At 42.3% G+C, this 24,101-nt stretch overlaps 1 protein-coding gene across 2 annotated transcripts in view; it reads right to left on the bottom strand.

Moving 5' to 3' along the window:
- Window positions 1-3,207: 3,207 nt before the first annotated feature.
- Window positions 3,208-24,101, bottom strand: part of slc4a1ap (solute carrier family 4 member 1 adaptor protein) — a 155,417-nt gene continuing 134,523 nt past the window's right edge. The window contains exons 13-15 of one of the 2 annotated variants that reach the window (XM_087983468.1): window positions 22,001-22,071; window positions 6,424-6,496; window positions 3,208-4,292 (exon numbers count right to left, since the gene is read on the bottom strand). In XM_087983468.1, coding sequence (XP_087839594.1) covers window positions 4,252-4,292; window positions 6,424-6,496; window positions 22,001-22,071 — 185 coding nt within the window. In that variant the 3' untranslated portion in view covers window positions 3,208-4,251. Of the gene's footprint in view, window positions 4,302-6,423; window positions 6,497-22,000; window positions 22,072-24,101 lie in introns of both variants that reach the window. The other variant, XM_043687239.2, reaches the window with a different exon arrangement.

Raw genomic sequence — 24,101 nt, 5'->3', positions numbered from 1 at the left:
CGACCCATTGAGACCTAGCATCCCACCCAGACCCAGACTCCCAACCCTATACTCATTACCCCACATTTTACCATCGACAACCCATCTGGCCTGGCCATCCCTGAACTAAAGACATAGGCAGAAAGAGAGATGGAAGTCCTGTTCAGGGAGAGGAGTGATTTCTTCATTCAAATGGTTTTGAATGGTTTAAATGCTCTATTCCGGAAGGTTGTGAATGCACCATTGTCGCATACACTTAAAGATAGAACAGACTGATATTTGGCCTCTTACAGAGTCAAGGGGTAGGGGGAGCAAATGGGAAAGAGTAAATGAATCTAAAAACGCAGCTATGGTAATACTGAAAGGCTGGGCACCCTTGATAGATAGTTTGGTACACGCTTGCTCTTCGGTGCAGGGTGACTGTGTGAGCAGCAATGAACACATATTGATGCAGATACGATTCTCAAATATGAAGACGTTACAGGGAAGAGAGCCAGAAAGTGGGGATCCACCAACAGGAAAGAGTTCAGATGTTTGTAACAGGAAATGCACAATGATGGGAAGGAAATAGAGATCACAAAGCACAGTCAAGGACTAAAAACAGATGCAACTGATGCAAAACAATATAGATTTAAATAAATGAACAATTTAGTTTTATTTGTCCATTGGGTGTGAGGCCAGCATGTATTGCACTGGAGAAGGTGGTGGCGAGCTATCTTCTTGAACTGCTGCTGTTGAAGTGCTGTCCATAGATGCTGTTAGGGAGGGACTGCCAGGATTTTGACCTAGCAACAGTGAAGGAATGGCGATACATTTCCAAGCTAGGATGGTAAGTGGCTTGGAGGGGAGGTTGCAGGGGGTGGGGTTCCCATGTATTGCTGTTCTTGTCCTTCCAGGTGGAAGTGGTTGTGGGTTTGGAAGATGTTGTCGAAGGATCTTTGGTGAATTTCAGCAGCCCATCTTGTAAATAGTACACTGCTGCTACTGAGCATTTCTGGTGGAGGGAGTGGAAGCTTGTGGATGTGGTGCCAATGAAACGGGCTGCCTTGTCCTGAACGGTATCAAGCTTTTTACGTGCTGTTGGAGTTGCACCCATTCAGGCAAATGGGGAGCCAGGAGGCGCAGTAACCATATACCAGTACCTGCTCTTGGAGCTACTATTGTACATGGCATGCCCCAGTTCAGTTTCTGGTCAATGATAATCCAGGTTATTGATTGGAAGGAATTCAATGGTGGCACTGCCACTGAATGTCAAAAACTATGATTAAATCCTCTCAATGAAAACGACCATTGCCTGGTTTTAGAGGGTATGAATGTCACTTGTCAATTTTCAGCTCAAATGTGGACATTGTCTGAATCTTAATACAAACCACACAGACTTCTGCAATATTGGAGTCATTGCAAATGTTGCTGAAACTTGTGCAGTCATCAGCAAACCTCAGGAGTGGCACGGTGGCCCAGTGGTTAGCACTGCTGCCTCATAGCGCCATGGACCTAGGTTCGATTCCATCCTTGGGTGACTGTCTGCACATTCTCCCACAATCCAAAGATGTGCACGTTGGATGAATTGGCTATGCTATAGATTGCCTACAGTGTTCATTGATGTGTAGATTAGGTGCATTAGTCAGAGGAAGATACAGTCATAAGCTAGGGGAATGGGTCTGGGTGGGCTACTCTTCAGAGGGTCGATATGGACTTGTTGGGCCGAATGGCCTGCGTCTGCACCATGGGGGTTCTAACTTCTGATGGAGGGAAGCTGGTCGGGCCTCAGACACTACTCTGAGGAACTCCTGCAGAAATGTCTTGGAGTTGAGATGACTGACTACCAACGACTACAGTCACCTTCTGAGTGCCAGGCCTGACTCCAACCAACGGAGCATTTTCCCTCCACTTCCCATTAACACTAGTTTTGCTGCAGCTCTTTAGTGTCACACTTGGTCAAATGCCACACTTGACGTCAGGGCAGCCACTCCCACCTCACCATACCTCTGGATTTCAGCTCTTTGTTCATGTTTGAACCAAGGCTGTGATAAGGCCAGTTAGCCTGGGGGAACCAAAACTGAGCAGCACTGAGCAGGTTATTATTATGAAAGTGCTGCCTGACAGCACTGATGTTCACCAGTTAAATCTCTTTGTGTAATATCTGAAAGTAATCTGATCACGTAATGAGTAGCCAGATTGTAATTGCCCTACTTTCTGTGGTCTGGACATATCTCAACAATTTTCTACATTGCTGGGCAAATGTAGTATTGTAGCTGTACTGGTACAGCTTGGCTTAGGGGCCCCGTTAGTTCTGGAGCATATCCTCAGTACTGTTGTTGGATGATGTCAGAGCCAACAGTCTTAACAGTATCAGTTTCTTGATATCATATCGAGTGAACCAAACTGGTTCAATACAAACATCTGTGACGCTGACATTCTCAAGGAGGCCAAGTTGGATCATCATCTGAACACTTCTAGCTGAACTTGGGTGTTAGTGGATTGTCTCTTGCACTGACGTGCTCAGTTCCCCTTTCATTGAGGAAAGAGATATTTGTAGTGTCTTCTCCACCACTAAGTTGTTTAATTGTCTACCACCTCTCACAACTGATGTGACAGGACGACAGAGCTTAGATCTGACCTTCTGGCTGTGGGATCACTCCGTTCTGTCAAATGCATGTGTTGGGAGGAGGGGTGTTGGGCAGGGGAAGAAGGAAAGCATGAGATGATTATGTTGAAAGGTAACAGGAAAAGGGAGTATGGGGACAGCTCCACCAAACAGCTGTTGCCAGCACAACAGGCTGGACAACTTCCACTCGACAATGTAAAATTTTAGAAAGATGCCCTTTACATGAAACAAAACTGCCCCCACTCCGCTACACTCAATGTAACAAAAATCCCAAGAGGCAAAAACAGTAGTTAAACCCTGATACTGTACTTTATTCCTTTTCAAATGAGGTGATTGCAGGGTGGAGGCAATTAAAAAGTGGACTGACAAGAAATATGCTAAAAACTTTATGTTTTAGTGCTCCTGTGGGTAGTGTGTTCAGATGTGATCCAAGCTACTGAGGTGAACTATTAAACAGCAGTAAATATAGATCTGTGAAAAACAAGAACAGGTGTGATCCAGAGCCCATGCCTGGGTAAATCCAATTACAGGTAGCTAGGCATCATAAAGTCCATTCCAATTTACAAATCCCCATGTTATTGCCTAATAACATCAACTATAAATAAATTAACAAAATCATATTCACAGTTCCAAATAAAATGATTTATTCTCATTATAACAACGCAACCAAATGCCGTATTATTAAAGCATACCCTCTCCCTTTTATTAACGTGACAAACAGCACAATGTTGTTGTTTTAAATGCACACACACAGAAGTTTCTGAAATTCTGGGAGTGCACACTGCACTGTCAATGGTGTGTAAAATGGATGCATGATACACCCCAGGGAGTTCTGATATGAACTCAGGGTGGGTTTCCAGTTAGCCTGGAATCACAATATTAATCTTACATTTCATCTGAAGATTTCAAAACTAAACATGAGCAAGCACTGAAGAAGCCAAAAACCAAGGGAAAATTAAGGCTGTACATAATAAACAGAAGGGAATTCAGAGTAGAGTTATGGCTATTTTTTTGTGGAAACCTTGCCCTAAACTTCTCAAATGATTCCTACACATGGCAGCAGCTACTGGCCACTGTGTCATCTGTGGTCATCCAAAGGCTCGTTGGTGCTGAAAGGATCTTGGAGCCTGAAGCTTGGGTTCATACTCTCAAGGGAAAATGGCACCTCAGGCATCAAATGAAAAACTCCTGTTTCATTTCCCACGTAGAAGCAGTCATGCTCCACTTTAGATCAGAGAATTAGGAGGCTGTCCCACACTGCAATGTCAAAATTACGAGTACATCACATTAGGAGACACAGACCTCGAACTGTTCCGTAGTATAATACCATCAGATGTGTCTGCTGGGACATCAGTTGGGACTGCACTTCTGCTCCAGTGGGAACGCAAAAAAGGAGCAACAGAACTTTGTGTGAAAACTGTACTATGTACTCAGTAGACTCCCAAAGAGATCCTAACAGGGATGCGGTGTAGGGGTGCAAAGCTACAGCAAAATGACCTTGATGAGATTCACAGAGTTGCACTGTTCTCTAGTTTCACACAACACCAGCTGGTGCTGTAAGCTTCCAGGATCCAGACGTGGTGCTCTGAAGGTGGCAGTACAGACACAATTACAAATCCCCTCCAATGAGTACATCCTTGGGATATGGCAACTGCCTTGGGCTTTCAATAGCCATATTTGTCATTCAGATGTGTCCTACCGTCACCTGTTTGATCTCAGGAAAGAAGGAAAAAGGAAGTGAAAATCTGGCCCAACAAATATGAGATGTGGCATTTTAAATAGAGTAAAATTACACAAATTTTAATTGCAACATAATTATTGCAAATGTATGATAAAACAAAACATACTTGCCAATTAATAAAGGTCAGGAACTGTTTGATCAGGAGATTCTGTGCACAGGAAGTGACCAACACATAAAATGGACTTCTGTATTGGACAATTGAGGCATGAATTCCACTAAATTTGAATATTTTAACTGGATGGATGAATGTAATGCACTGGAGGTCCTTTCGACATTTTAAGCTATAATAGGTCTAGTAATCCATATCTATTTTGAGATATTTTATTATGACCCCTTACTGAATAGAAATAATTATCTTTATTATTTCTAGTGTTACAGGGCATTGCCAAATCCTCAATATTATCTCAAAACACAGAATGCAATTGAATCAAATGAATTTATGTGGTCGCCCATCACTTCTGCTAGAAATGTACTTCATACACAATGAAGCAGCACTAAAAGCTGTGGAGATGAATGTTGCTTTGCAGACATTATAAGGTCCCATTAATAGCAATGAGATAAATGATCTTATGTTCGAGTTGGAATTTCAGTGAGGGCAAGGGGGAATAGCTTTTTTTTCTATTAATTCACAGGATGTAGGTGTGCTGTTGGAAAGACGAGTATTTATTGTCTGACCCAAATTGCTTGAGAACAAGTATTCAATATAGATACAAACTCTTTGTAGAGGAAAACAGACAAATTATATCAATCAAGGCTTGTTGAAACTCTCCAGAAGTGCAATTGTAAAACTAAAATGTATGACAGAAAGCAACTGCATTCTGAAATAACTCTCTGACCAGTTTTATTTCAACAGGAAGAATTGTTATGAGGCATAGCGGAGACAGAATATAGTTTTATATGTTAAAAAGTAAATTTGACAGATTGCAGGAACAGGGCAACTCACAGCTTTCCCTTTCTTTGCTCCACCCTTGTCTTAAGATGTTTTTGCCCAGTAAATTGCTGCATGTTTGAGTTGGTAATGACATAGCAGGGTAACAGGGCATCTGGGACATGGTTGAATTACGGGATCAACAATTTAGCTCCTTACTCAAAAAAGATGGAGAAAGAACCCGAGGAATTACTGAAGAGACAGCCGAAATCGAAGAGAGAGGGGGAAAGACATAGCAATGATTAAAAACAATGCAAAAAAATCCAAAACAGAACACCTCCGAAACTTTTAAGAAGTTGCTACGTCAAGTAATAAATCACTTAATTAGTTACTTTCTGGATGAGAAGTGTTTTATGGCAACAATCAACAATTACTTTGCTTGTTTCTTTTATGGGATGTTGTTGTGCAGCTCTAATTTCCCTTGAACTAAGCAGCTTGCTCAGCCACTTCAGGGGACAGTTAATGGTCAATCTCAGTCTTGTGCATCTGGAGTCACCTGTAAACCACAACAGATAAGGATGGCAGATCTCTTTCCCTGACGGACATTCATGAACCAAATGGGTTTTTACAACAGTGATGGTCACTATTACTTATTTATTAATTGAATTTAAATTCTATCCGTTGCCATGGTGGGATTTGAACCCAAGTACCCAGAACATTAGTCTGGGCCTGGACATTACGATTATGCCAGTACCTCACAACCTTTAAAGGTTTCTTAGACTGACATTTAACAGGCTCAAGTTGTTATGTTTTATATTTAAGCGTTTGCAAATACAGCAACATCATGTGAGAATCACAGCGAGGCTAACAACATGAGATGTAATTTTTAAAAAAAGCTGTGGAGAGGTATAAAACAGCAGCAACTTTTCATGATTCATCCTTCCCAGATTATCTCTTCCTCACCACAAGTTACTGTCCATGTTGCACATTTATAGTGGCATATACCACTCAGATAACTCAGCCACATTAGGGGCATTTAAACAGTCCTTGGATAAGCATATGGATAATGATGGGATAGTGTTGGGGGATGGGCTTAGATTAGCTCACATGTTGGTGCAACATCGAAGGCTGAAGGGCCTGTTCTGCGCTGTATTGTTCTTTATATATATAATATATAAAATTGACTTTTTTCAGCAAATTCCAGCCAATGTATTTGCAGAGATGTACCTGAAGGGGGCATCCACACACAATAGTCAGGATCATTCTCGGGATAGTACTCTGATGAGAGTTGGTGAGATGGCTGTGGGAAGAAAATGATTAAATGAACAGAAATAATTGGAGGAAAAGTCAAGTAATCAGCATCTGTTACACAATATAAAACATAGAAAAAAACTACAGCATTAGAGATCATTAACAAAATATAAAATACTACATACAGAGAAGAGTTAGATGTTTTAGTCACCTTCCCCGCAAGTAATGTTAAACTATGCACTTCATTTTTGAAATGAGTAAATGTATTATATCAGTTTTCTTTACATGTGCTTGCTTTTGGGGATAAATGGAAATTTATTATTAGTTTCCCTGAGATTATGACTATGGTGATTGGTCAGCAGGAGTCAAAAATGTGGTGTGGGACATATATGGACTAGACCAGGAGTAGGTCGCAACTGAGTTTCACAAGTAACTTTGCCTTACTCTGCCCCACCTTCGCCAAACTGGTCCTGAAATTTTCCATGCTTTCACACTTGACTATTGCAACACTTAACTAGAATATATGAAAGGCAAATAAAGGCTGACAAACTGTTCGAGCTTTTTAAGAATATAAGGAAGCTACAAAGGCATATCGCTAGGTTAAGTGAATGGACAAAGATTTGACAAATGGAGTATAATGCAGAAAAATGTGACATTGCCTATTTTGGCATGAAGAATAAAAATTAAACACTTAAATGGTGAGAGATTATAGATCTCTGAGATAGAAGGATCTGGGTGTTTTAGTGCATGAATTGCAAACGTTTAATATGAAGATATAGCAGGTAAATAGAGAAGTTACTAAATGTTATTGTTTATTGTGAGGTGAGTTAAGTACAAACATAGTGAGGTAATGCTACAGCTATTTAGAGCTTTGTTGAGATCACATCAGTGTACCATACTTATACCACATCAGACTTGTTTAGTGACTGCAAGTTAATACACAAGTGCAGTAAGCAATTAAGGCAAATGGTTTATTGGCCCTTGTTACAAGAAAATTTGAGGATCTGAAAAGAAATCTGCTGTAATAAAAAACAAAGTGCCTGTTGAGATTACAGTTTGCAGATATATAGAGGGAATGCAACACATTCATGTGATGGAGAGATTACCACACCAGGACTTAACAAGTGGGCTTATATTCACTGATACTGAGAAACATACAACAGGCGACTGACTGTGTGGAGTTTGCACGTTCTCCCCGTGTCTGCGTGGGTTTCCTCCGGGTGCTCCGGTTTCCTCCCACAGTCCAAAGATGTGCAGGTCAGGTGAATTGGCGATGTTAAATTGCCCGTAGTGTTAGGTAAGGGGTAAATGTAGGGGAATGGGTGGGTTGCGGGTCGGTGTGGACTTGTTGGGCCGAAGGGCCTGTTTCCATGCTGTAATGTAATGTAATCTAATTTGTGCAGGGATTAACAATATAGATGTAGGATGGATGTTTTACTCGGCTGGGTAGTGGTGAGGCTGTGGGGAGCATTTAGAACCAGGAGACACAATGTCAGAATAAGGGTCAGGCGAGTTAGGACCACGATGAGGCAGAATTTCTTTACTCAGAAGGCAGTGAAGCTTTGTAATGATCTACCACAGAGGTTCAGTTGTTGAACGTATTCAAGAGTGAGATAGATAACTGGCTACATATTACTTAAAAACATCAAGGGTTACGATGCAGGAAAATGGCGTTCATGTAGCAGATTTGTCATAATCTCTCAATGGCAGAGAGAGGTTGAAATGCTGAATGGCCTACTCCTGGTCCTGGCTTCTTATGGTCTTAGCCATTTTACATGAAATTTAGTTCATCTTCACTCACACCAGGCTCTTTCCACTCATTATGCCACATTTGTTGACTTACCTTAGCTCAAGGCCCAGAAATGACTCAACTTCAAAATCTGTTCCTGAAATCACTCCATGGCCCTATCCCTCCCTAAGGTATATAACCTTTTCGAGCCCACAACCCACCATTTCTGTGGTCCCAAATTCTAGCCTCTTCTACATCCAGATGTTAATCTCTTCACCACTGGCAGCTGTAAACGATGGAATTTCATCTTTGAACCTCTTTTCTTTTCTCTCTTCATTCTTTGACCAAGATTTTGCTCCTAATACTAACTCAGATGTGGTTCTATGCCGAATGTCACATCATGATACTTGATTAGGTTAGATTCCCTACAGTGTGGAAACAGGCCCTTTGACCAACAAGTCCACACCAACCCTCCAAAGAGTAACCCACTCAGACCCATTTCCCTCTGACTAATACACCTAACACTATGGGCAATTTCAGCATGGCCAATTTACCTGCTCTGCACATCTTTGGACTGTGGGAGGAAACCGGAGCACTCGGAGGAAACCCACGCAGACATGGGGAGATTGTGCAAAGTGCACACAGTCAGTCAGTCGCCCGAGGCTAGAACTGAACCTGGGATCTTGATGTTGTGAGACAGCAGTGCTAACCACTGAGCCACCATGCCGTTCCCTCTGAAGAAAGTTAGAATACTTTTCTCTGATAAAGTCACTAAATAAATACAAGTTATCATTGCGCATTGAATTCAATTTTCCAACTTGATGGGATTTGAATTTACAAATTCCTGTTTGCCAGTTCACCAGTGTAAGCCCTGCCTTAGCCTACCCCTTACACAAAACAAACTTTGTTCCCATGGATTTTGGGGAATATGATATGACAGTTGTTGCCTCAGATTTACCAATGAAAACTATGAAGAGGGTTTGATCAGCAGGGAGAGAGATGGTGAGGTGGGAGGGGGATTCAATCAAATTTTGTGCGTGACAATTAATAATTTTTAACAATGACATGAAAAAATGAAGATAATGGTTTGAAGTTCTGATTTGTCACTTTCAATCCTTGGCCTCCATGGAAAATGTATAAAATTTTCAGCCTCTACTAGTTAGTATTAAGTTATATAAAACCTTATCAGATCATCCAGATTCCTGACAGCGCTTCACACAGGAAATCATTAGTCATGTATGTCAACACATCCACAATGAGATGAACATCAAGCTGATTTCGTTTTCCACTTTCAGGGAAATATGCCGTTCAAGGTTTCAGCTTTGCGTTTAAGATCTTCATTTGAATGGTGTCATAGTAACTATCAGATCATGTAGACAGAGCCTTGTCATAACTGCAATGGAGTGCCAGCCAAGATCTTGTGTTCAAATTCCTGAGTGAGCAGTGAGCATATGACTCTCTGGTTCAGTGAATAGTGCACAATTGCAGAGATCATCTGACATTCATTGAAAATAACTAAGCAGCTGATGTGAAAGTTTACTTCCAAAATTACCATGTAGGCTTTGGATTTTTGCCACTGGCGTAGGCGAGGGTTGTCAGTTTTGTCAGTGCTATGCCTATCCACCCACGCAACGCTCCAACACATGGAGATTTCCATGAAGAGCAATGGAGATGTGAATAACATCAATGTGCCCTTACACAGAGCCTTTAAAACAGAATGGCACCCAGAGACCATCTTGTAGAGGTCTAACAATATAAAAATGGCAGAAGTGTCACAGAAGTTGATATTAGGAGCAGCAAACAAAAGCTTGGTGCAATATTTATATCATTCTCTCTTGAACGGTAGAAAAACAACAAGCAGCACAGCTGGAGATTTCATCCTTCTGGACTCGAGATTGCATTACACAGAATACTTTGTGGTAAAACATCGCCTCAGTTTCTTCCCATCGTAAATGCATGGGCATCACATAAGAAGCTGTCACAAAACACTGATGTGCATTGGATTCAGGGAGACTGTTTGATTTCATTTCTGGTTATACTGCTGATGCAACAGTAAGTTACAAGCTGAGAGACTAAACAGACTGAAGGGGACAAGATGCAGTGCTGCATGCTACTCAGGGGCAACAATGCATAATGTTTAACAGGGATAACAGTGAGCAACAATGAATGAGAGCAGGATTGCAAAACCCAGAAACCAAAGAGGTCATTGAGCAATATGAAATACAGAGGTGCATTAAAGCCAAGTCTGACAGACTTTTCTCACTTTGCTGCTAGTGAGATTCTATTGCAGATGTTGAATCTGCATGGATAAATGTTCTATAGAGCTTCAACCAATGCCTCCAGCGTTGCTTTCCCTCGGATCAACTTGCAGCTGCCTGTGTGATACATCACCACAACACCACCATGCCAAAATATAAATCCAACAGATTATTCACAGACCTCTTGTTCTCTGGTAGATGAGAGCATTGCATTTACACCACTGTGCAGCTTTCTATAAAGGACTGTAATAGTCAAATTTACAGAAGAGTATGAATTTAGAACTATTTCTGCAAAACCTAGTCACTGCTGTTCTAATTTATTGATTCTGGTGTAACCAATAATTCATATAGAATTTTAAATCCAGCTGTGAAAGAGTTGACAGACTCATTCATTCATCTCAAGTGAAACTGGTCATGTCAAATCTGCTGTAAATTCTATGTTACCGAATAACTGAAAGTCTTAATGCACGTATTTAAAAAGAGGGTCAGTTAGCTCAGTTGATTGGTTGGATTGGAATGTCAACAGTATGCATTCAATTCCTGTATAAATTGCGGTTACAATGAAGAACTCCTCTTCTCAACTTGTCCCTTGCCAGAGGTGTGGTGACCTGCAGGCTAAACCACCACCAGTTGCCTCTCGCTAATGAGAGCAGCCCTATGGGCTGGTAGGATTCCTGAAGAAGGGCTTATGCCCGAAACGTCGATTCTCCTGCTCCTTGGATGCTGCGTGACCTGCTCCGCTTTTCCAGCAACACATTTTTCAGCTCTGATCTCCAGCATCTGCAGTCCTCACTTTCTCCTGGTAGGATTATGGCAACTCTACTTTTATTCAAAATTATGTGCAAGGGAATTGTGCAATGCCTTTTATAGCTTCAGAATTATTTTCAAAGTATTTGCTGTTTTCTGGGGAATTCTGAAAGTCAATTAACAAATAACAAGTGGCAAACAGAAGAAGTGAGCATTTCATTTGTTATTATTGCTGTTGGTTGAGAGATAAATGTTGGCCAGACAGAGTTCTTGCTCTTCAATGAAGAGTGCCATAGCATTTTTCGATGCCCAGCTGAACAGGCAGACGGTATCTTGGTTTAACATATCGTCCAACAGATGGAAGCTCTGACGCAGCAATGTGGCAATGAAGAACATGTCTGGATTGTGTGCTGGAGTGCTTGTGGAGTGTGATATACAGGGACTACATAGCTGTAGCATTATTGTTAAAATTGTAAATTGCACACTACCATTCTAAAGGGAAAGGAACACTCCATCCTTGCCTAGTTTGGATAATATACAACTAAAGGCCAATTGATTACCCTTTCAACTGGCTTAGCAAGCCACTAACAATAACTATCCAGAATAGCACATCACCGTCTCTCATGGCAACAAAAGAATAGGCAATCAATGACAACTTTGGCCACATTCCAAGAATACAAAGTAAAACTCACAATATTCTGACTCAGAAGTGAGAGTGCTACCACTGAATCAAGCTGAATTCTTTAATCTGCCTTTGTAATATGATAAAAAGGAGAGGCTCCAGAAGTGACCTGGAAGATCTGCTCTCATCCATTAAATAACAACGTGTCACTCTAAAGTGTGTGCATATTGAAAATACATGAATGATTGACTGAAGGTTGGGGCTGGAGAAAAGAGGGTTGGGTCATGTGGAAGAAACCAACTGAGGAGCTGGTTCAGAATCAGTTAAAAAAAAAACTAAAAAAGGGCCACTGGACCCGAAACGTTAGCTATGATTTCTCTCCACAGATGTTGCCAGACCTGCTGAGTTTTACCAGCAATTTCTGTTATTGTTTCAGAGTCAATTAACTTTGGGCAACTATGGTATGAGCCACACGCCTGCTTTCCCAGCAGCCTTGATTCGATCCATTGGCCAATTTCAAGTCTCCCTATGCTTTCATGTGGTACACATACCGTTGATACAGAATGCTATTGCACAGCCACACCAGCATTGTGTTCGTATTATACAAATTCAGGGCAGCCTGAAGCATTGGCAGCTCCTACAGTATTGCTACAGCTATGATCTGCCTTGTTACTTCGGGTTCTGATCTAGATATTAAATGATTGCTGAGGCCAAGGGAGGAGAAGGATGGATATAAATTAATTGGAAAATGTTAGTTGAGCCACTCAAATTTTGCAGAAGATCAATGAGCTTGCCCAATTAAAATGTGCTTCTTCAAAATGGCTGAGCAACATATCAGTAGCTGACAACCCATCCTCACACGGAGTGCCATTTGGATGAGGCATAGTCACCTCTGTAGGCATTGGAAATGAGGGTCTTTATAATGTTACCCTATATGAGAAATGAGACAAGTTCTCGGACAGAGATACAACTGGCCTTTTTGCCTGAGCTGGGGTGTGAAGAGTGCAATCAAAATCCCTGCTCCTGAACTTTGAAAGAGATTCGGATGTGCAGGCTTGTTCCATTAAGGACTACAGTAGTGAGTAGAGTGGGTTCCTTCTTGATGATATGTTTTATTGAAATCTGTCTAGATTAAATTTTAAAAATATAAACCATAAGTACTAAGTTAGCCTGGAGCACTGCTTTTCAAAGCAAAGCGATGGTGTTATTTTCTGGATCTGTAGATTATGAAGGAGCAAGATGGCCTTTAGTAGAGTGATATGCTCTTCCTATCGGATGTGGGAGTTTAGGCAGAGTTTCCATGTTACTGATGATTATGTCTGCAGGTAGTGTCTTTGGTTGCAAATCCTATCAGATCATATGGATTACTTGGAGCAGCAGTTAGAGGCAATGAGGAATTTACAAGAGTTAGGGGGTGTGATAAATGTCAGTTATTGGAAGGGAGAAAAGCCACAGATACAGTTGGATAGATGGGTTAACTCGAGGAAAGGTAGGAGGGGTAGGTAGGTAGTGCAGGAATCCTCTGTGGCTATCCCCACTTCAAGCAAGTATGTTGCTTTGGAAAATATAGGGGGTGATGGACTCTCAGGAGAACGTAGTGCAAGCAGCCAAGTTACTGGTATCGAGACAGGCTCTAATGACGGGGTACGTCGGGTTCCAAGTGATCGATTGTGTTAGGGGACTTTCCAGTCAGGGGCACAGACAGTCATTACTGCAGCCAACAGCGAAAAATCAGAATAGTGCATTGCCTCCCTGGTGCCAGGATCAAGGAGGTCTCAGAGAGGGTGCAGAATTTTCTCAAAGGAGAAAGGGAGAAGCAGGAGGTCATTGTATACATTGGAACTAATGACATAGAAAGGGAAAAGGATGAGATTCCGAAGGTGAAATATAGAACGATAGGCAGGAATTTAAAAAGGAGGTCCTCAAGGGTAGTAATATCTGGATACTCCTGGTGCTATGATCTAGTGATGGTAGGAATAGAAGGAAAGAGCATACGAATGCATGGCTGAGGAGCTGGTGCAGGGGAGGAAGGTTTACGTTTTTAGATCATTGGAATCTCTTCTGGGGTAGAAGTGACCTGTACAAGAAGGACGGATTGCACCTGAATTGGAAGGGAACTAATATCTAATATACCGGAGATTTGCTAGAGTTGCTTGGGAGGATATAAACTAGAAACATGGGCAGGGTGGGGCCCAGGGAAATAGTGAGGAAAGAGATCAATCTGAGATTGGTACAGTTGGGAAAGGGAGCAAGTGAAACAGTCAGGGAAGGCAGGAACAAACCAGAGAACAAAGGTAGGACTGATAAATTAAACTGCATTTACTTCAATGCAAGAGGCCTAACAGGGAAGGCAGATGAACTCAGGGCATGGTTAGGAACATGGGACAGGGATATCATAACAATTACAGAAATTTGGCTCAGAAATGCATAGGACTAGCAGCTTAATGTTCCAGGAAACAGTACAAGAGGAAGGATAGAAGGGTGGGGTGGGGGGAGCGGTGGGTGGGCAACAGAGGAGGGGGAGTAGCATTTTTTGTTAAGGGATAGGATTGCTGCTGTACTTAGGAAGGATATTCATGGGAATACACCCAGGGAAGTTATTTGAGTGGAACTGAGAAATAAGAAAGGGATGATCACCTTATTGGGATTATATTATAGACCCCTTAATAGTCAGCAGGAAATTGACAAACAAACTTGTCAGGAGATTTCAGTTATCTGTAAGAATAATAGGAAGGTTATGGTAGGGTATTTTAACTTTCCAAACATCGACTGGGACTGCTATACTGTGAAGGGTTTAGATGGAGAGAAATTTGTTAAGTGTGTACAAGAAAGTTTTCTGATTCAGTATGTGGATATACCTACGAGATAAGGTGCAAAACTTGACCTACTCTTGGGAAATAAGGCAGAGCAGGTGACTGAGGTGTCAGTAGGGGAGCACTTTGGGGCCAGCGAGCATAATTTTATTAGTTTTTAAATAGTGATGGAAAAGGATAGACTGGACCTAAAAGTTGAAGTTCTAAATTGGAGGAAGGCTAATTCTGAAGGTATTAGGCAAGAACTTCAAAAGCTGATTGGGCTCAGATGTTCGCAGGTAAAAAGACGGCTGGAAAATAGGAAGCCTTCAAAAACGAGATAACGGGAGTCCAGAGAAAGTATATTCCTGTCATGGTGAAAGGCTGATGAGTGCAGGGAATGCTGGATGACTAAAGAAATTGAGGTTTTGGTAAAGAAAAAGAAGGAAACATATGTCAGGTATAGATAGGAGAGATCAAGTGAATCCTTAGAAGAGTATAAAGGCAGGAGTATACTTAAGAGGGAAATCAGGAGGGCAAAAAGGGGACATGAGATAGCTTTGGCATACTGGGTTACTGAGAATCTAAAAGATTTTTTATAAATACATGAAGGATAAAAGGGTAACTAGGAAAAAAAGTGCACCCCTCAAAAATCAGCAAGGCAGCCTATGTGTGGAGCTGCATGAGATGGGGGAGATATTAAACAAGTATTTTGCAACAGTATTTACAGTGGAAAAGAACTTGGGAGATATAGAATGTGGAGAAATCGGTGGTGACATCTTGAAAAATGTCCATAATATAGAGGAGGAAGTGCTGGATGTCTTGAAATGCATAAAAGTGGTTAAATCCCTAGGACCTGATCAGGTCTCCCCTGTGAGAAGCTAGGGAAATGATTGCTGGACCCCTTGTTGAAAGATCTATATCATCAATAGTCACAGGTGGAGGTTGACTAACGTGGTGCCACTATTTAAAAAAGATAATTAGATTACCTACAGTGTGGAAACAGGCCCTTCAGCTCAACAAGCCCACACTGACCCTCCGAAGAGAAACCCACCACCCTATATTTACCCCTGACTAATCCACCTAACACTACAGGCAATTTAGCATGGCCAATTCACCTAACCTGCACATCTTTGGACTGTGGAAGGAAATCGAAGCACCTGGAGGAACCCCACGCAGACACGGGGAGAATGTACGAACTCCACACAGACAGCTGCCCGAGGCGGGAATTTTGAACCCAGGTCCCTGGCGCTGTGAGGCAACAGTGCTAACCACTCAGCCCCTGTGCCGCCCTGCCCCAATGGTGGTAAGAAAAAGCCAGGGAACTATAGACTGGTGAACCTGACATCGGTGGTGGGCAAGTTGTTGGAGAGAATCCTGAGGAACAGGATTTACATGTACTTGGAAAGGCAAGGATTGATTAGGGATAGTCAGCATGGCTTTGTGCGTGGGAAATCATGTCTCACGAACTTGACTGAGTTTTTTGAAGAAGTAACAAAGAGGATTGATGAGGGCAGAGCAGTGAGTGTGATCTAAATGGACTTCAGTAAGGCGTTCACAACAAGGTTCCTCTTGGGAGACTGGTTAACAAAGTTAGATCTCATGGAATACAGGGAGAACTAGCCATTTGGATACAGAACAGGCTTGAAGGTAGAAGACAGAGAGTGGTGGAGGGTTGCTTTTCAGACTGGAGGCCTGTGACCAGTGGTATGCCACAAGGATCAGTGCTGGGTCCACTACTTTTCGCCATTTATGTAAGTGATTTGGATATGAACATAGGAGGTATAATTGGTAAGTTTGCAGATGACACCAAAATTGGAGGTGTAGTGGACAGTGAAGGAGGTTACGTCAGAGTAGAAAAGGATCTTGATCAGATGGGTCAAGGGGCGGAGGAATGGCAGATGGAGTTTAATTTAGACAAATGCAAGGTGCTGCATTTTGGAAAAGCAAATTAGAACCGGACTTATACATTGAATAGTAAGGTCTTGGGGAGTGTTGCTAAATAAAGAGACCTTGGAGTGCAGGTCCATAGCTCCTTGAAAGTAGTGTGGAAGGTAGGTAAGATAGTGAAGGCGGCATTTGGCATGCTTTCCTTTATTGGTCAGAGCATTGATTATAAAAGTCGTGAGGTCACGCTGTGGCTGTACAGGACATTGGCTCGGCCACTGTTGGAACATTGCGGGCAATGCTGGTCTCCTTCTTATCGGAAAGATGTTGTGAAACTTGAAAGGGTTCAGAAAATATTTACAAGGATGTTGCCAGGGTTGGAGGATTTGAGCTAGAGTGAGAGGCTGAACAGGCTGGGGCTGTTTTCCCTGGAGCATCGGAGGCTGAGGGTTTGTATTTATAAAATGATGAGGAGAATGGATAGGATAAATAGATAAAGTCTTTTCCCTGGGGTGGGGAAGTCCAAAACTAAAGGGCATAGGTTTAGGGTGAGAGGGGCAAGATAGAAAAAGGACCTAAGGGGCAACTTTTTCACACATAGGGTGGTGCGTGTATGGCCAGGAGAAGTGGTGGAGGCTAGTCCAATTACAGTATTTAAAAGGCATCTGGATGCGTATGTGAATAGTAAGGGTTTAGAGGGATATGGGCCAAGTGCTGGCAAATGGGACTAGAGTAGGTTAGGATATCTGGGCGGCATGGACTAGTTGGACCAAGGGGTCTGCTTCCATGCTGTACACCTCTCTGACTCTATGACTTAACTGCAGAGAGCAGTCTGCTTGATGCTCACTGTCAGTGCTCAACAAAAGAGGTCTCTTACAACAACCCCCAGACAGAAGCCAGTTGCCATGGGACTGGGCTCCAGTGCCTTAGGGAGAGGAGAAAATTGGCAAAGAGTAAAATAAAAGTGAAAATACAGCCTTAAGTATTTTTTGAACCCACCTGTTTATCAATCCTTTAAGTAAGAATAGCAGATGGGCAGAATATTTAAACAAAGATTTTGCTTTAATATATAAAACAGTGCCTACCAAAGGGCCTTCTGTAACAGATTGTATGTGAGTGCTGAAATGCATAAAATATGATTTGAGCAAGTAGGTTTTTTCCATTAGACTTTCATTAAAAAAAAACTTAGTGCATCTTACTGATATCTCCACAAATTTATCTTTCAATAAGTCATGCATGTTTTCAATTGTCTCAGGATGTTCACTTAAATTAAATTCATTATACTGGAGTTGGCTCTCAGTGTAACTCAATAATGAGAGAGGGCATCGGTTGCGAGAGACAGTGATATGTACAGAAGCCTGCACAGAGTTGTTACTTGAAGTATATCTGATCAACTAGTTTAGGAAATGATGACCTCTGACCTTAAACAGGACCTCCTAGTTCCTCAAAATTAAAAGAAACAATTGTATGCATACAGCACCCGATAATATTTCAGAAAATTATAATACTTCGCACACAATGAATGATCATGAAGCTGTTCCAGTACACCTTTAACCTTGGTATCTACTGAAGTGGAAACCAGGCATGTACTGTCCACCTACTCAACTACCAACTTAGCAGTCTACTCACAATCATCAGGAATTACTGCCTATCACGTGATACTTGCACAACAATAACCTCTGCTCAGTTTCAGTCTTTTCATCTCCAGATCTCATTGGACCAAACATGGACAAAAGAGTTGAATTCCAGCGATGGGTTGAGGCTGTACAGGACATTAGTTAGACCACTATTGGAATACTGCATGGAAATTTGGTCTCCCTGCTGTAGGAAGGATGTTGTGAAACTTGAAAGGGTTCAGAATAGATTTACAAGGATGTTGCCAGGGTTGGAGGGTTTGACCTATAGGGAGAGGCTGAACAGGCTGGGGCTATTTTCCCTGGAGTGTCAGAGGCTGAGGGGTGACCTTACCGAGGTGTATAAAATCATGAGGGGCACGGATAGGGTAAATAGTCAAGGTTGTTTTTCCGGGGTGGCGTGGTCTAAAAGTAGAGGGCATAGGTTTAGTGTGAGAGGGGAAAGACTTAAAAGGAACCTTAGGGGAAACCTTTTCATGCAGAGGGTGGTATGTGTATGGAATGAGCTGCCAGAGGAAGTGGTGGAAGCTGGTACAATTACAACATTTAAAACACATCTGGATGGGTATATGAACAGGAAGGGTTTGGAGGGATATGGGCCAAGCGCTGGCAAATGGGACTAGTGTTATTTAGGATATCTGGTCAGCATGAACAAGTTGGACCGAAGGATCTGTCTCCGTGCTGTATCTCTATGACTTTATGCCCTTGTTATCAAGCAGCATCTGTCAGAACGTGGCATTAGGAGTCTTAGCACAAAGAGATGATTGTTGCTGTTGGAGCCAGTTATTTCAGCCCCAAACATCGCAACACAAATTCCTATGGTTAATATCCTCAGCCCAACCACTTTCAGCCCCTCTATCAATGATTTTTCCTCCATCATAAAGTCAGAAACAATAATGTTTGCTGATGATTGCACAATTTTCAGCATCATTTGAGATTCCTCAAAAGAAGCAGTGTGTGCCTACATGCAGCAAGACCTGGGTTGCAAGGAACATTTGTACCACACAAGTGCCAAGCAATGATCATCTCAAACAAAAAATAATTTAACCATAATCTGACATTCAATGGCATTATCATCACTAACTCCTCCACAATCAACATCCTGGAGTTTATTATTGACCAGAAACAGGCCTGGACCAGTCATATAAATATTGTGACTACAACAGCAGGTTAGAGGTGGTGAATTCTGAGGTGAACTCTGGTAGAGTCAAGGAGACTGTCCACTTGCTTGGATGACAGCACCACACCATAGCAGCTCAGCACCATCCAGGACAAAGCAATCCACTTGATGGACACACTGCCTTTAAATTCTCTCCACCACCGCACACCATGGCTGTCCTATGCAGCAACCACAAGATGCACTGCAGCAAGTCACCACCTCTAGCATGATGGCAATACCAAACACTTTTTTCCATCTCCTCCCCTCTGCATATTAATGTACTGCTGCTTCCATGACACCCCTCAATGCTAGTCGTGTGATCTTTCAATTACAGAGATCCAGCACTTGGCTGTCTACCTTCTCACCATCCAAGGCCCCAAGACTGCTTCCGGATGAAGCAGTGACTTTCTAGAAATTCCTTCAATTTAAGATACTGAATTCACTGTTCACAATGTGGCATCACAAGAAAATTCAAATACAAATTGTGACAGTGAGCTACACAACATCTCTATTAAAGTCTGCAGATGTGGTGCTGAGCTTCTGATGCATTGTCATTTCAACTCTGCCTCTGCTACTCCTGCTGACATCTTTGTCCTGGGCCTTGTTCCAATGAAGAGAAAGTGAGGTCTGCAGATGCTGGAGATCAGAGATGGAAATGTGTTGCTGGAAAAGCGCAGCAGGTCAGGCAGCATCTAGGGAACAGGAGAATCGACGTTTCGGGCATTAGCCCTTCTTCAGCCCGAAACGTCGATTCTCCTGTTCCCTAGATGCTGCCTGACCTGCTGCGCTTTTCCAGCAACACATTTCCATCTCTTGTTCCAATGAAGCTCAATACAAACTAAATTGAAAGCATCTAATCTCTCAACTATGCACTAGACTAAACACTGAGTTGAACAATTTGAGACTAAAATCTGAAGATTATCTGCAGGAAGAGAGAAGGTGGTGGTGGAGAGGGGTTAACAGGGCAGGTGGAGTGAGGGAGAGATGGAGTGAAGGGAGAGACAGTAAGGGGAGGCAGAGATGGGGAGTGGAGGAGAGATAGGGGAGTGGAAGTCAGAGGTGAGGATTCATTGGAAGATGCTGCAGGGATAGGGGTGGCGAAGGAGAAGAAATAAACCACTCACGGATTTTATTTCTGAGTTTTATAGTGAAAACATGACAGGAGGAGTGAACAACCATGTGGAAGCACAAGGAAGGAAAAAATATTAGTTTCTGGAAACATGAATTTGTCATCACACTCCCCTCTCTTCTCCCTCCTCCCCCCTCCACCCACCTTGCACTTCAATGGGTGAATTTGTGTCTCAAGAAACCACAGCAGTCAGGAACTGTTTTGTAAAGATTGCCAATTAACAGTAATGTGTCACGCAGTCCCTTTCAGGCAGGCCAGTTGTAGCTTTATTCACAATGAATACAGAAAGTGCTGGTATACTCAGCAAGTCTGTTTGTTTCAGTACAGATGCTGCCAGAGTTAATGCTTCAAATCAAATACGACTCGTATTTAGAATGATATTTTAACATTTATCCAGATCTGGGGAGCCCGTGCTTTTGTCTTCAATGTCTGTCGCCTGGGTGGTTACCAAGGGAGCAGGAAAAGGGAGGGTGGTGGTGGAAAATTACATGGAAAGTTTAAACTCATGTTTCTTGCTAACTTGCTAATTTCTCAAATTGCTGATGCTCACATTCCAACTGAGAATTTACACACCATTCAGAATAGTTCATTCAAGCTTCCTGGCCCAGAGAACACAAAAAAAAGGAAACTGTGTTGCGATCAGCAAGGTCAAAAGATCCATTGGTGCTGTCTCAGTGGTAGCAAAGCTGAGACTGAACTCAACATCTTGGGAAAACTAAAGTGAACGGTGTGATTGCTCAGTGGTTAGCACTACTGCCTCACAACACTAGAGACCCGAGTTTGATTCCAGCCTCGGGTGATTGTCTGTGTGGAGTTTGCATGTTCTTCCTGTGTTTGTGTGGGATCCCTCTGGGTGCTCCAGTTTCCTCCCAGAGTCCAAAGATGTGCTGAATAGGTGGATTGTCCATGCTATATTGCCCATGGTGTTCAGGGATGTGCAGGCTAGGTGAGTTAGCCATGTGAGATACAGGGTTACAGGGATAGGGTGGGGTGTAGGTCTGGATGGATGCTGTTCAGAGAGTGTGACTTGATGGGTCGAATGACCTGCTTTCACATTGGAGGGATTCTATGATCTCTTCTATTAATTAACCAGCTCTCTGTCCATGCTAATATACTGCTGCCAACAGCATGAGATCTTGTCTTATTGGGGTGGCACAGTGGCTAGCTCTGTTGCCTCACAGCGCCAAGGACCCCAAGTTCGATTCCAGCCTCCTGCGACTGTGTGGAGTTTGCACATTCTCCGTGTCTGTATGGGTTTCCTCCGGGAGCTCTGGTTTCCCCCAACAGTCCTAAGATGTGCAGGTTAGGTGGACTGGCCATGGGAAATGCAGGATTATATGCATAGGTTGGTGGGTCTTGGTGGGATGCTCTTCATGAAGTGGGGTGGAATCGATGGGCCGAACAGCCTGTTTCCACACGAGGGATTTTATAATAACTGTGAAGCATACCTGCCAACACTCTGTGACAACGTCATGATTCCAGTCACTTTGATACACCTAAAATATTAAATCTAAAATTTTCTTTGCATGACCAATATACAAACTGACAGATAACACTCTTACCCTGCAGAAATGATTATATTGATAAGTTACTTACTTTCTTTGGACCATATATTTTCTTCATCACAACTTTTTCATCATTTTTGTTGGCCTTAGGCTGTATCTTAGCTTTAAAGTAAACAAAAGAATATTTATTTAAAATGAATATATTCATTCAATTCCGAAAATTTTACTTGGTATGTAATTCTCAAAAGATGTACATTATCAATGATATTTTGGTCCAGCTTATTTTTGTGATCACACATGTTCTGCTCAAGGCCTGGGTCCTTTGATAAATAGACATCGCTCTGAGGAACATGGAAATTATTAACTTTTAAAGCCCAAGTTTTGCTGCCAAACAGGTTAACTTGTAAGAACATGGTTTCCATATGGGGTTGGAACACCAAGTAGGATTATAAATTGGCATTTTGAGGTCATGAGCTCCAAGGCTCTGGGGGGAGATGGTTGTGTAGTGGTAATATCAAGACCAAGTTAAATGGTCTGGAGACAACGGTTTAAATCCCACTGTAGCAGATGGTGACATTTGAATTTGATAAAAACCTAGAATTTAAAAGAAATGCTGGTAAATGGCGACAATACAATTATTGTCGATTGTCATAATGACCTATCTGCTTCACCAACGGCCTTATGGGAAGAAGATCTGCCACCTTTACCTTGTCTGGCCTACACGTGATTCCAAACCCACAGCAATGTGGCTGACTCTTAAACTGGCTTTCCAGATGATTTCAGATGTCCAAGGACAACTGGATGGGTGACAAATGCCAGGCTAACCAGCAATGTCCAGATCCCCCACCAAAATCAAGGTGTGGCAATTTTCAAGCCTTGAAGTGGGATCACAATCAGAAAATCTTGGCGAAAACCTGTTGTAAAAGGACCGGGAGGCAGAACGTTTATAGGCCAAAATGGTTATATTAGTTATCGACATGTTAGTACGTTAAACAGTCAGGTTAGGTGTTATCAAACTTAGTAATATATTTGTTACTGACATCATTTACAGTGAATTCAATCCCAATTGTCTTATTCTGAAAAAAAAAGACCAGCATTTCCTCTTAGAGCTACTGAATTATAGAATTTGGCAGTACAGAAGAGTCTGTAAAGCCAAACATATACTATTAGTTACACTATTAGAACACAAAACAGTACAGCACAGTACAGGCCATTCAGCCGTCAATGTTGTGTTGGCCTTTTATCCTACTCTAAGATCAGACTAACCTACATATCCTTCACTGTACTATCTTCCATGTGCCTATCCAAGAGTTGCTTAAATGTCTCTAATGTATCTGGCTCTACTACCATTGCGGGCAGTGCATTCCACGCACCCACCACTCTGTTTAAAGAACCTACCTCTGACATCTCCCCTAAACCTTCCTCTAATCACCTTAAAATTATGCCTTCTTGTGTTTGCTATCTTTGCCTAGGGAAACAATCTCTAGCTATTCACTCTATCCATGCCTCTCATCATCTTGTACACCTCTATCAAGTCACCAATCAATCATTCTTCTTTCCTCCAATGAGAAAAGCCCTAGCTCTCTCACCCTCTCTTCATAAGACATGTCCTCCAGTCCAGGCAGCATCCTGGGAAATCTCCTCTGCACGCTCTCTAATGCTTCCATATCCTCCCTATAATGAGGCGACTAGAACTGAACACAATATTCCAAGTGTGGTCTAACAAGGGCTCTATAGAGCTGCAGCTCGGCTCTTAAACTCAATCCCCCACTAATGAAAGCTAGCACACTAAATGCCTTCTTAACAACCCTATCAATTTGGGTGGCAACTTTATTGGATCTATGGAGGTGGACCCCAGAATTCCTCTGTTCCTCCATACTGCCAAGAGTCCTGCCTTTAACCCTGCATACTGCATTCAAATTCGACCTTACGACGTGAATCCCTTCACACTTTTCCAGGTTGAACTTCATCTGCCACTTATCAGTTCAGTTCTGCATCTTGTCAACGTACTGTTGCAACCTACAACAGCCCTCCACCAACCTTTGTGTCATCAGCAAACTTACCAACCCACCTTTCCACTTCCCCATCCAAGCCACAAATAAAAATCACAAATAGCAGAGGCCCCAGAACCAATCTCTGCAGTCACCAAGCTCCAGGCTGAATACTTTTCATCTACCACCACCCTCTGTCTT

Source organism: Chiloscyllium plagiosum, unplaced genomic scaffold (genome assembly GCF_037043375.1).
Source record: "Chiloscyllium plagiosum isolate Xiang-an unplaced genomic scaffold, Cpla_swu_hap1 HiC_scaffold_3, whole genome shotgun sequence".
Taxonomy (NCBI): domain Eukaryota; kingdom Metazoa; phylum Chordata; class Chondrichthyes; order Orectolobiformes; family Hemiscylliidae; genus Chiloscyllium; species Chiloscyllium plagiosum.
Note: the sequence above shows the minus strand (reverse complement) of the source record. Positions and strands in the feature narration are given on the sequence as shown.